This window comes from Lipophrys pholis, assembly GCF_963383615.2.
Source record: "Lipophrys pholis genome assembly, chromosome: 5".
Classification (NCBI taxonomy): domain Eukaryota; kingdom Metazoa; phylum Chordata; class Actinopteri; order Blenniiformes; family Blenniidae; genus Lipophrys; species Lipophrys pholis.
The window spans coordinates 4734140-4746946 of NC_137628.1; the positions used below are offsets into that span (position 1 = coordinate 4734140).

At 42.7% G+C, this 12807-nt stretch overlaps 2 protein-coding genes across 4 annotated transcripts in view; both read left to right on the top strand.

Annotated features, from left to right (window-relative positions):
- The first annotated feature begins 1878 nt into the window (after positions 1 to 1878).
- Positions 1879 to 6506, top strand: taf5 (TAF5 RNA polymerase II, TATA box binding protein (TBP)-associated factor). 2 transcript variants are annotated; one of them, XM_080462862.1, is made up of 11 exons: positions 1879 to 2306; positions 3117 to 3348; positions 3417 to 3732; positions 3810 to 3973; positions 4188 to 4323; positions 4399 to 4519; positions 4661 to 4790; positions 4888 to 5052; positions 5179 to 5356; positions 5587 to 5764; positions 6033 to 6506. In XM_080462862.1, exons 1-11 carry the CDS (start codon positions 1895 to 1897, stop codon positions 6245 to 6247), a joined length of 2247 nt encoding a protein of 748 aa, XP_080318988.1. In that variant the 5' UTR covers positions 1879 to 1894; the 3' UTR covers positions 6248 to 6506. The 2 variants fall into 2 exon arrangements, with proteins under 2 accessions (XP_080318988.1, XP_080318989.1); XM_080462863.1 differs by having other exon boundaries at positions 1885 to 2306; positions 3120 to 3348.
- Positions 6507 to 7722: 1216 nt separating this feature from the next.
- The window catches only part of pdcd11 (programmed cell death 11), a 35787-nt gene continuing 30702 nt past the window's right edge, over positions 7723 to 12807 (top strand). The window contains exons 1-9 of one of the 2 annotated variants that reach the window (XM_080462859.1): positions 7723 to 7768; positions 8570 to 8687; positions 8868 to 9017; positions 10073 to 10237; positions 10729 to 10890; positions 10981 to 11101; positions 11182 to 11357; positions 12361 to 12468; positions 12581 to 12793. In XM_080462859.1, coding sequence (XP_080318985.1) covers positions 8586 to 8687; positions 8868 to 9017; positions 10073 to 10237; positions 10729 to 10890; positions 10981 to 11101; positions 11182 to 11357; positions 12361 to 12468; positions 12581 to 12793 — 1197 coding nt within the window. In that variant the 5' untranslated portion in view covers positions 7723 to 7768; positions 8570 to 8585. Of the gene's footprint in view, positions 7769 to 8272; positions 8296 to 8569; positions 8688 to 8867; positions 9018 to 10072; positions 10238 to 10728; positions 10891 to 10980; positions 11102 to 11181; positions 11358 to 12360; positions 12469 to 12580; positions 12794 to 12807 lie in introns of those variants that run through there. The other variant, XM_080462860.1, reaches the window with a different exon arrangement.

The following is a 12807-nucleotide window of genomic DNA, read 5'->3' on the forward strand; positions in this document are numbered from 1 at the left end:
ATGCAAAGTTTACTTTCTTCTGTATTTTCTCATATCCTGCAACCCTTTGGAGATTTAACTTAAATTTTTTAATATATACTTTTACATTCTCCTGTTTGAATTTCCCCGTGGAGTTCATAAAGTGTGTTTAATAGTTTAGGGAAACACACACACACACACACACACACACACACACACACACACACACACACACACACACACACACACACACACACACACACACACACACACACACACACACACACACACACACACACACACACACACCCACACCCACACCCACGCCCACACACACACACACACACACACACACACGCTTCTATTGTCACTGGTTATATATTTTTTAAATATCACACATGTTTCAAAGACTGTCACACTTAAGATTTGTACTGATTAGTCAGTAGAGAAACTCTTTTTTTAATGTAAGACATTCTTTAGACCCACTGTGATGCGACAAAACAGGAAATATATGGAGGTATATTCAAAACTTTGGAATTTTAGCTTTCAGACCTTTAATAGGCCGAAAACACCGTTTTATTTAAGTGTTTGTTCATATTGTGATTCACATTGTTATTGTTGGATCAGCCTGCACAGTTTGTGTGGGAGCGAGATGCCACCACCTGGTACAAAATGGTACAGATTATAGAAAACTGGAAAATATATACAGGAAATTAAAATTTGTTTTTTAGGGTAAAACATTTCAGATTGCAGAAATGCAAATAATATGAGAAAATCTAAAAGTTTTGAAGGAATATATAAACCCTTTTATTGACAAATGGCTTAATAATTTTTGGTGTAGGTTAGTCATTACATGCACATTCACGACAATCACAACTTCTCTCATATAAATAATCTCCTAATATTAACCCAACTAATAATGTGCTTATAATTTTAACCACATTCCATGTTGTATATATTTTATTAGGTTCTTAAAGCTAAGAAAACTGGTTTCACACTGTATCTCATAACACAAAATGAAATGCAAAGTGATTTTTCTTAGACAGTGAATCATTATCAGGAGTCACAGCGTCATGGTTAATGAATCATTACATACAAAATCAAGTGTATTTGATAAAATGTCATTATTATTTGCAAAGCAATGATTATCCCACTGGAGATGTGCGAAGTTTCTAGAAGTCCCGGAAGCCAAAGTGAAATTGATAAAAGTGACTGCATTTTCACACTCACATGAGAAATAACATTTTATTCATTATCCTTCATTGTCCCGGTTTGCGGCTAAATAGAATAGAATAGAATAGAATAGAAATACGTCATTAACCCCAGGGAGATTTTTTTTAAGTAAATAAAGTGTGCTAATTAATAAAGCGCCCGTATATCTATACACTTTATTAGTGAGCTGGTTTATAGTCCTGATGAAAATTTAGCTGCAGTTTATTATCTGATTTCACTTTTTGTTAAAGTGGGATTTCCCAGCTCGGAGTTCGGAGAGTTTACAGCTCGATGGACTCACCATTAAATTAGAAATTCATAAACTCACCATTTCCACAGGATTTAAAAAGAGAACTAAAAACGAACAATTGATCTTTTTTGAGTCCAAAACAACACAATTAATAGAACTTGTTTTATTTACATGGCTGACACATTCAGGAGTGTGTCTCTGCCATGCTGCTGTTAGTTTCCTTTTTTACGTGATTTTTGAAAAACGCATCTGCACAGGTTTATGCTGCGGGGAAGGTTTACATGGACGAACAGATGACGTAACCACCAAAGTCCCGCCCCCTTGTTTTAAGCTCTGAGCAGTTTGTCCAAAAAGGGGGCGGGACTCCGCCGTTGAACAGTTGACGTACAGCAGTAAGGGCCAATCAAATTCGCTGATCTTCTCAGGTCTGAGGTTTCCGCTCTCAGATCCGCACATGCGCGTTTCATTTGTAAGATGGCGGCCGTGCAGGGGGGACTGGTCGACGCGGTCGAAGAAAAGAACCTAAAATCTGAAAGTGCGGCCGACGGACTAACAAATAACAGCGCTAATGATGGCAGGGCGCTGTCTACGTCCCCCGGCTCCAGCTCGTCGTCTGGAAGCAGCAAAGCGGCGGCGGCGGGACCCCCGGAGGACCAGCAGACCCTGTTGGCGGTTCTTCAGTTCCTCAAGAAGAACAAACTCACCGAGTCCGTGGATATCCTGCGGCGTGAGGCGGGGTTACCGGAGGATTCCCTGGACGGGAAGGGGGCTGACTCCTCCGGTACCGGGACCGGGGGTGCTGCGGGCTCTGGGGAGTTCGGAGGCGGGGATGCGAGCTCTCTCCTCAGCCGAGTGACCGTTTCAGCCTCTCAGGCGTCAAGTAAAGGTTCGAAAAAAAAAGAGTTTTCTTTAGTAAAAAGTGACGCAAAGCTTCTCCTGTCTGTGTCCATGTGATGTAGAGACATGATTAATGTAATCATAAGAATGAGATCAAACTACTTACAGTGAGCGGAAGTTGCCATGTGACCCACGTTGAGTGTGTTTTGGTGTACATGGAGGATTCATTCATTATAAAGGTGTGTTTAAAACACTCAATTCAAGACCAGATTAAATACTTTTGAACTGTGCATCAATTGCTTACACAATGAAAGAGAGAGATATCAACAGATACACATATTGAATAACTTTATTAAACTGTAATAAAGCATTAGAAGCACTTTTAACATAACGACAGTGTAATAAAAATACATCCATATAGTTGTAGATATTTACAAAGATAAATTTAATCTATAAATACAATTCAACAACAAAATAATGATGGTAATATATTTTACAAATAAAAGTGAATATGAAGCACACATTAGAAAGAATAGCCCAAAAGACAGCTGCTTACAAATTAATTAATGTTTTAGACAATTTTTAATAGTTTTAAATTGGATCTCTTTGATGCTTTGACTTTTGATTATTAAATGTTTTTCTGTAAGGATTTTAAATTGCTATCATCAGTGAAAAGAAGAATTCAAATGTTGTTTTTCAGTCTTTTTTCCATTTCCAACCCATGTCGACTCTGACTTAATGGCCATTCCTGGTTATTATCTATCTAAAGTAAATTTGCAGTATGGGTACGAGTGGAAAGTCTGAAAAGTAACGATATCAGCTGCTGATCCACCTCCACGTCTCTCTGTAACTCGTCCAGCAGCCGGTGCAGAGGATCAGCCAGACGTCAACGTGGTGCTGTCAGCCTACAGCCAGCAGGGAGATCCACCTCTGTATGATGTCTACTACAGCGGCCTGAAGAAGTTCATAGAGACGGTTTTGGATTGTCATCGAGCAGAACTGTCGCAGGTCTTCTACCCGCTGTTTGTCCACATGTACCTGGAGCTGGTGTACAACAACCATGAAACCGTAGCCAAGGCCTTCTTTGAAAAGTGAGTCTCCTCACTGAGCTCTGCTGCACTCTCGCTGTACTTTTTGCTCACTTTGTTTTTAATCTCAGGTTCAGCGGCGACCAGGAGTGCTACTACGCGGACGACCTGCGTGTTTTATCCAGCCTGACCAAAAAGGAGCACATGAGGGGAAACGAGACCCTGCTGGACTTTCGCACCAGCAAGTTTGTCCTGCGGATATCCCGTGACTCCTACCAGCTGCTGAAGAGACACCTGCAGGAGCGCCAGAACAACCAGATCTGGAACATCATCCAGGAGCACCTGTACATCGACATCTTCGACGGCATGCCACGGAGCAAGAGCCAGATCGACGCCATGTCGGGCAGCTTGGCCGGAGAAGCCAAGCGGGAGGCCAACAAGACCAAGGTGAGCTCTGAACGCTGCATGTGTCATTACGTCTGTGTTGTTATTGTTCCTGAAAATCACATGTCCCCCTGCTGTAGGTTTACTACGGACTGCTAAAAGAACCAGAAATAGAGCTTCCTCTTGACGATGAGGACGAGGAAGCGGAGAACGAGGAGGGAAAACCCAAGAAGAAGAAGCCCAAGAAGGACAGCATGGGCTCCAAAAGCAAGAAGCAGGATCCGAATGCTCCCTCACAGAACAGGTGGGAATTCTCCTTTAAATATCTTTACATGGGTTTTGATGTTGAAAATTCATTTTTAAGGATGTCATGATGCACCTGAACCTCAGGCCCTCTAGTGGCAACATCCCATCACTGCCTTTCAATAAATTCAAACCTTTCTGAAGTCATTTCTGAATGAGGTCCAGATTCTGTCAGTGTTTACTCATCAGTTTGTTTGTTTTTTTTGCTTTTTTAGAATCCCCCTTCCAGAACTAAAAGACTCGGACAAGCTGGACAAGATCATGTACATGAAGGAAGCCACCAAAAAGATCCGCCTGGGACCAGATAACCTCCCCTCCATCTGCTTCTACTCTTTTCTCAACGCTTACCAGGTAGATCCTTGTGACTGCAGCCTCTCTCTGGATGGTTTGTGAGACGCTGAAGTTCCGTCTTCTTGTCATCTGCAGGGTCTGACTGCAGTGGACTTCACAGACGACTCCAGCCAGGTCGCAGGCGGCTTCGCGGACTCCACAGTACGAGTGTGGAGCCTCACTCCCAAAAAGCTCCGCAAGGTCAAATCAGCAGCAGGTACATTACGTGACAGTTTATAAAATAGCTTCAGACATTTTCTGCTGCTTTGGACCCAAAACGAGGCTCCCCATCCATCCGCACAGCAGATGGATGGTTGGAAAAACAGTTCATCTTAAATGGTTCTCTTCTTCCATCAAGACTTGAACCTGATCGACAAAGAGTCAGACGACGTGCTGGAGAGGATCATGGACGAGAAGACTGCCAGCGAGTCAAAGATACTGTACGGACACAGTGGCCCGGTGTACGGCATCAGCTTCAGCCCGGACAGGTAGAACTCAGTAGTCCTCATCGGAGATGCTATTAAGATGTGTTTTAGAAAAAAGCAGAAGTGGGTGGATATATATTTTTTATTTTTTTTCCCCCAGGAACTATTTATTGTCAAGTTCTGAAGATGGAACAATCAGACTGTGGAGCCTCCAAACATTCACTTGTCTGGTGGGCTATAAAGGCCACAACTATCCAGTGTGGGACACACAGTTTTCCCCCCACGGATACTATTTTGTGTCTGGGGGACACGACAGAGTTGCTCGGTAAGAAGCAGCAGAGGTTATTCTGTGACGACTGTTCTTCTCTGTTCTAGTAGACATGAAGGTTTTGTGTCATTGGATTCTTATTCAGATGCCTCTCATTGTGTGTTTTGATGCTCTCTCCCCCAGTCTGTGGGCCACAGATCACTACCAGCCTCTGAGGATGTTTGCCGGTCATCTGGCTGACATCACCTGCACCAGATTCCATCCAAACTCCAACTATGTGGCCACGGGATCGTCCGACCGCACCATTCGCATCTGGGACGTCCTGAATGGAAACTGTGTCCGCATCTTCACCGGACATAAGGTCAGAGTACAGAACACACCTTCACCCCAAACTGTCTGGTTCAGGACTCTGCACAGGTAGAAAGAAATTAAGTCAGTTGTTCCCAACTTTTTTCCTCTGGAGGCCCCCAGTTTGTGTTTAGACACTTTTGAGTTTTTCCAAAAAAACAGGTTAATTCACGTTTCGAAAATAGCACAACCCACAGAGCTGAATGCTCCAGGAACAAGTACTAACCCTGTTTTCTGGCTCAGGGGCCGATCCATGCACTGGCTTTCTCCAACAACGGGAAGTTTTTGGCGTCGGGAGCCACAGACGGCCGAGTCCTCCTGTGGGACATCGGCCACGGACTGATGGTGGGAGAGCTGAAGGGCCACACAGACACTATCTACTCCCTCAAGTTCAGCCGAGACTCCGAGATCCTCGCCTCTGGTGGGTGTTAACTCTCACTTATACATTTTACATCGACAAGATGGATGTTTGTTGAAGCGTTTTTAGGATTTCATTCGACTCATGACCCACAAACTTTATTTATTCTGACATTAAATGCCTCAACAGACTTGAGCTAAAACAACTTTAAATATTTCAGTTTGAATAATCTGAAATATATTAAAGCCTCAGAATTTGAATTGCGATGCGCCTGTACTCAATAATACTGCACAACAAAAGACAGTGAATCTGATATTACTTTGTTTTCTAGGCTCTATGGACAACACAGTACGGCTCTGGGATGCAATGAGAGCTTTTGACGATTTAGAAACGGACGACTTCACGGCAGCTACGGGACACGTCCATCTACAGGACAACTCCCAGGAGCTCCTGCTGGGCACCTACTTAAGTAAATCTACGCCCGTCATCCACCTTCACTTCACCCGGAGGAACCTGCTTCTGGCCGCCGGAGCCTACAACCCCTGACACTGAAAACTAATCAACTGGATCATCAAATGATGGAATTATGGGACTCAGAGCAAAAATAATTGACTCAAATGTATTATCAGTTTAACTGGCAAATGTGTCCGACTGTGAATTAGTGTAAACCGTTTTCCACGTCCTGTGTGATGAAGCAGGTTTTTCTCCAGAGAAAAGAAACACAAGTGTCTGTACATGGGTGACACTTCTGTAATATAGACTTTTGTACTGGTGCACACTGTAAATAAAAATAACATGTTTTCTAAGCTTGGGGCATATGTTTTTATTGTTTACATGGGAAAACCAAACAATCATATTTAACAACAAGCATGTCCAGCTGCTCTCTCCACCCTCAACAGTGAGAAATGATGGTCAAATGGAAACCTGCGAGGACGCAAGAAGGCATTTTGAGTCAAACAGTAACACTGAACACAAGCAGAATTAGAGATAAGAAAAATACTTACACAAGATCACTTCTCTGCGATCGCGGCTTGCTTCTTGGGCTTCAATTTGAAGAAAAGGTAAATAGTTCCTAGGGTGCCAAATGTGGCCAGGACACACTGGAGACAATCCGGAAACGAATCAGCACACACATGTTTTATTTCCTCATAAATATGACAGTGAAAAACTTACATTCCTCCTTCCTATGATGGTGAATGAATTGAAGTGCTTGGCGAGCCCAGTGAACTGCTGCCCTGATCCTGCATCGTGTCCTCCCATGGTGGCTGTTCGATGGTCCTGAGAGGAGAAATATGGCCACAAATATTAACATTATTGACCTTGGATACAAGACATGAGACAAAATGAGCTGCAGTGATTAATACTGATATACTCATAGTGTCAGAACTTAAAAATATATTTTTGTGGAGTAATTACACAAACCAAACAACCTTTCTCAAGATTCAGCTCAAACAACTTTCACGTAGCAAGTATATCGACATGTTATTCTAAAATAGGACAAACCAGTTAGATTGCGGCTACAAACACCCAAGCCTGTTGTGAATTAAACATGCAGAAGACATTTCAATGTGACTTATCGGTTTTATATCTCACTTCCAGCAGTTTGTTCTTCAGCACAGACGCTAGCATGCTAAGTTAGCTTGCAGGCGAATTCAACCTATTACACTCCTAGCTTTACAGATTTCCTATCTATTTACAGCATCATAAAGGCGTTTTAAAATCCAATCGGCATAATGCACACACCAAATGGGATAAATTGGGTTTATTTATGGACAGATTGAGGCTTACCTTACACACACGACCGCTGCGGAACCGGATTGAAGAAAGTGTCCTTCAGCAGAGGCCGCAATGCTAAAATCACGAGGAGGTCCCGCCCCCAGTGAGACACACAATCCTGAGTTGCTATTGGTCAAAATGAATGTCAGTCAAACTGGCAAGAGGAAGCGGTCACTCATTCGCCGAAAACACTGTCAGTCGTGCTTTCCTGGCCTGTGATTGGGCACAAAATGAAACGCCCTCATGGGTTTTTCTTCCGGGTGAAGATCATGGCGTGTTGCTGAACAACATGTGAGTGTAGAAATCTTTAAATTTGGGGCTCACCGGGCTGTAAATATTGTAAAATTAAGTGTTGGGTTGCGGAAATGGTTAAATTATAATCGTACCTTCACGAGAAGTGAGATCGGTGTTTTGGTTGGTGTAGATTTTCGATATAATTAATGTAGTGGTTGACGTGGTGAATTAAAACGGATGATTCTTACAATCGTATTTCTTTTTACATAATTCCTGGTACGTCGCTTTGCGTTTGTATTCTTGTGAAGAACTGTCACACAGTTGCCGTTTAAGGGTCACTTGCACAGAATAATTGTAAATATTACTTCTACTGTGTGTATTTTCCCCCATCTGGGTTTCCGTGTATGTGTGTTGAATAGACAGATGGATCGTCTATTTTTGTATACATATTCATTTTTCTTGTGTGCCGCTATCTTATTTTGACTATTTGTGCAATGTGGAGCTGCTGTGAAGACCACTTCGGAAAACACAGTCAAGCCAGCCGCCGCTCTCTTTAGCGATGCGCCCTCACACAATGCATTACCGTAAGAGCAAACGGATTTCAAAATAAAAGGGGCATTCCAGTGAATGAGACCTCTAAGTTAGTTAATGAAACACAAATTAATACTACTGATGATAAAAATAGGGTTTCTTTGTATATCTTCAGTTTTGTTGATTGAGCTCTGTCTATCTATCAGTCTGTTTTGATGTAACTATTATCTCTGAAAACATGTATGAAGTGACTGATTATAGCTGGTCAGTCCTCATTTTGCCTTCTTCACACGATGGTGTGTCATCAGCCTTTTCTCTTTTTCTCAGATAATTAATATCAAACATGGCATCAATGGAAGAGGATTTCCCCCGAGGAGGGACGGCGAAGAAGGCCACCGAGAGAAAAATAGTGGGGCAGCGGACAGAAGTGGACAACCTGTTTCAGGTACAGTTCAAGATCTGATGGAGAAACATTTCATGTAAATGACGTTACCATGTCTATCATGTTAAGTCATTTTGGATTTGCCTTGATAAATTAGCCAAATCAAAATCTCTTATATTTGGTGCTAGAAACTTTTTTTAAATACATTTTTTTATTGAAAGCTTCTCCTTCCCCATTTTTCAGCAGTCAAATGAACAAGTTGACGCTAAGAAACGAAAAGGAGGGGCCAGAGATGAAAGCAAGAAGCTCAAGAAGCAAAAGACGGAAGAAAAAGGTGTTGGAGGTCTGACCCTCAACACAGCCGCCAAAACTGTGGAAATCCTGCACGCCAAGGTAGCATTTTGTCCTTTTCTGGTAGTTTAAGGTTATTTTTTCTTCTTCTCGGATCTGTGTGTGTTGACCTAATGACAGATCCAACTTGTATAGCTTTATTATGTCCGGCAAGGACGTATTAAAATAATTGGCGTATATTTATCTGTCTGTCTGTGTCTGTTAGCAAGATTACATCCAAACTACTGCGCTGACTTTGTTTAAATTGTCACCAGAGATAGATATTAGGCCATGGAACATTCCATTGAATTTTTTTAGAGGTGATCCGGATTTCGTTTTCTAAGCTTTTTAGGATTACGTCAAAACTACATGACATATTTTAGCCGAATTTTCATCACTGATAGATTTTAGGCCAGCAAAAATCCATTTTAAAGTTGGAGATGATCCGGATTCTGGATGACTTCAGAAAATTCTGATTGCTCTTGTTCATCCTTAAAAAAAAAAAAAAAAAAATGCAATCAATCCATAAATGCCATATTGTGCACCTCAAACAATACGCTGAATTGATGCCATTTTTACAAAGTTTTAAATCCATTAAAACAAGTTAACTCAATTCATTACATCCGCCAAGGAGGTTATAAAATCACCCGCGTTCATTTGTCTTTGTCTGTTAAACTAACGACCTGATCTTCATGAAAATAGTTCCACGGGTGCATTTTGATCAAAGGAAGAACCATTAAATCTTGGTGGTGATCCACATCAAAAATAATTGTTTCAAATTTGAATTTCGCTTTTTATGGTAACATGCTTGTCCTGTCAGTTTAAATCGACAAGTGCATTGTGGGAAATGGAGTCGTGGCATGTTTTGGTTTTGGGAAGTGTAGTTTGTCTTGTCCCGCTGTGCTCCAGTGCCAGGCAGAAGACACGAGCCACAAGTTAGTGAGTGTAACGCCATGATAAGCCAGTTAATGAATAAAGCCAGTTAATGCAGAATATGTGTCATTTCCCTGTGTCCATGTCGACCCTAAGCGGAGGTCAGAATCTTGTTCTTAATGTGACAGTCAGTCAGTCAGATTGTTTCCTCTTCAGAGTTGAATGTGTCCATCGTTTCCCTTCAGAATGTGAAGGAGGGCATGTTGCTGCTCGGCTGCGTGAAGGATGTGTCAGACTTCGAGATGACGGTCGGCCTGCCCTGCGGCCTGCAGGGTTTTCTCAGCATCAGGAACATCTGTGACTCGTACACCAAGCTGCTCAATGACCAGCTGGATTCATTGGACACTGAGGTAGGTCTGCGGAGGGACGGCACGGTGACAGCAGACGGCTCGGAGGGCAGTTTCACTGGTGCTGTAGGACACAAAATACAGAGTTTAGGCTCTTTCATAGCTTCTTGTAACACAAATCAGTTTACACTGTCGAAGAAGATTCAAAGTTTGTGTACGTATGCTGACCGAATAATAGATGTGAATTTTGATAAACCGAGGATGAAAACATCCATGTGTATTGTGCAGTGAGAAGTTGGCATGGATGAAGCCTTCAAAAATCAGTTTGATGTCATGTTTGGGCAGAAATATACGACTGAAGCCAAAGACAGTGAAGTGCAAAGTTTTGGTTTTAATTCAAATACATTAAAGGGAATTTCATTATTGATGTTTGGGTTAATTTTCTGGTCTTATAAATTAAATATTAATATTAATTTGGCTCCAAGTTTGTCATCGGGGTGATTATACCTGCTTTAGAGTACAACATGAGTCTTTGTCCACTCTTCTCTGAACAGGAGATGTATTCTCTTCAACACCTTTTCCACGTCGGCATGCTGCTCAGGTGTGTGGTTGCCAAGTTGGATGTTGCTAAAGGTGGATCGATGAGCATCCAGCTGTCAATCAATCCCAAACTGGTCAACAAGGGTCTGGCGTCAAGCTCCTTAAAAGCTGGAATGGTGAGAGAGAAACAAGTTGAGCTTTATTCCATCATTTATTTTATTCAAAGTTCAAAATTTAATTTCCAACCACTTAACTGTGCGGTTCAGGTCTTGAGCGGCTGTGTGGAGAGCGTCGAAGATCACGGCTATGTGGTTGACATTGGCCTGAGTGGAACGAAAGCGTTCCTGCTGAAGACGGCCGTGACGGCGAAACACAACAATCCTGAAGGTTTGAAAGATATAATTGGCGTAAAAATACGAGAAATTCAGGGTGTGACTCTGATCTGTGCGTGTTCTTCATGTTTCCAGAGCTGAATGCGGGTCAATGTGTGACCTGTCAGATCGACGCAGTGAAAAACGATGGACGTGTGGTTCAACTCTCCATCAACCCGGCCGCCATCGCGGAGGCTTGTGCTGAAACCAGTCAGGGCTGGAACCTCACCAACCTCCTGCCCGGCCTTCTGGTCAACGCGACCATCAAAAAGGTAGAAGAACGCACACACACACACACACACACACACACACACACACACACACACACACACACACGCACCCCCGCACGTTTTCTCCAGACACGCTCAGCAAACGCCATTTTCATTGTTATGACTTAACATGATAAGATGTGACATAACAGACGAAGCAAATACATTTATGTAGCAACATTCAGACACGAGGCAATTGACAGTGCTTAAAGAAATGAAAAAACATATATTAAAGCAAGGTAATTAAGGACAGCATAGAATTTTAGAGCAAATAAATTCAGAACTTTATCAAGATGAACGTAATGAAATTAGTAAAAACGATTGTTTAATAGAGGACCTGAGCTGATAATAGTGTTTTAAGTCCTAATACAGAAGAAGTGTGTCTGCAGGACGTTTGTTCCACAGGTGAGGAGTGTAGAAACTAGAAAACTGCTTTACCTTGTTTCTTCTGACTCTGAAACATTTAGTAAACCTCTTCCTGAGGACCTCAGGGGGTCTGGATGTTTCATGTTCCACTAGCAAATCTGCGTTGTATTTAAGACCATTTAAGGTTAATTCAAAAGAGTTCTTCTAGTCTATAAAGCTCCGTTTAAAACTTTATAGAGCAGAAGTCAGATTTTGAAGTGGATCTTTTGACGCACAGGCAGCCAGTGCAGAGATTGAAGCTCAGCGGTAATGTGCTCCGCCATCTTTGTGTTGGTGACAACTCTGCAGCTGTCTGAACAGATTTGTTTACTGAGACCTGTAAACATTACAATAATCCAGCCTGCTGAAAATAAATGCATGAACAAGTATTTCTGAATCGCATTCGGTCAGAAACCCTTTCATTCTTGCAATATTTGTCAGACGTTAGTGAGCCGGATTTGTTATTGTCTGAATGTGGATGTTTAATTTCAGGTCTGTCTCCACAATTACACCCAGATTCCCGCCCTGATTTGTTGTCCAGATTGAGTGTTTGACCTTTAACCTTCCCTCTTTGCGCTCAAAAACAATTTCCTCCGTTTAGGTGACGAAGCATGGCCTCGTCCTGGACTTTCTGTCCTCCTTCAGTGGACAGGTGGACTTCCTTCACATGGAGCCACAACAAGCGTCCAGCTACCCTGAGGGACTTCAGGTAAGCCTCATGGGAACCTGTTAACTGCGTCAGTCTTCATACCTCGACGTTCTGACTTCACTTTACGTTCGTACTCTTGACTTCTCTCCGTATTTGACCTGCTCTTGCACAGGTGCGAGCGCGGGTGCTGTATGTGGAGCCGACCGCCCGTCTGGTGGGACTGAGCCTGCGCAGCTTCCTCACTCAGCCCGGCGCCTCAGTCGAACCCACTCCGGCTGGAGGAGACCGGATCGGCGAGGTGGTGAAAGACTGCAAGATGACCGCTATGCACCACATGTCTGGAGCCACGCTGGAGCTTCCGGACAACACTCCGGCCTTCGTGCATGTGAGTCCATCTTT

Bases quoted from the DNA above. Each gene is read 5' to 3' on its own strand.
- taf5 (XM_080462862.1), top strand. From the start codon at position 1,895: ATGGCGGCCGTGCAGGGGGGACTGGTCGACGCGGTCGAAGAAAAGAAC. The intron at 4,324-4,398 runs GTAGATCCTTGT...TGTCATCTGCAG, and splicing joins CTTTTCTCAACGCTTACCAG to GGTCTGACTGCAGTGGACTT. The intron at 5,765-6,032 runs GTGGGTGTTAAC...TTTGTTTTCTAG, and splicing joins CTCCGAGATCCTCGCCTCTG to GCTCTATGGACAACACAGTA.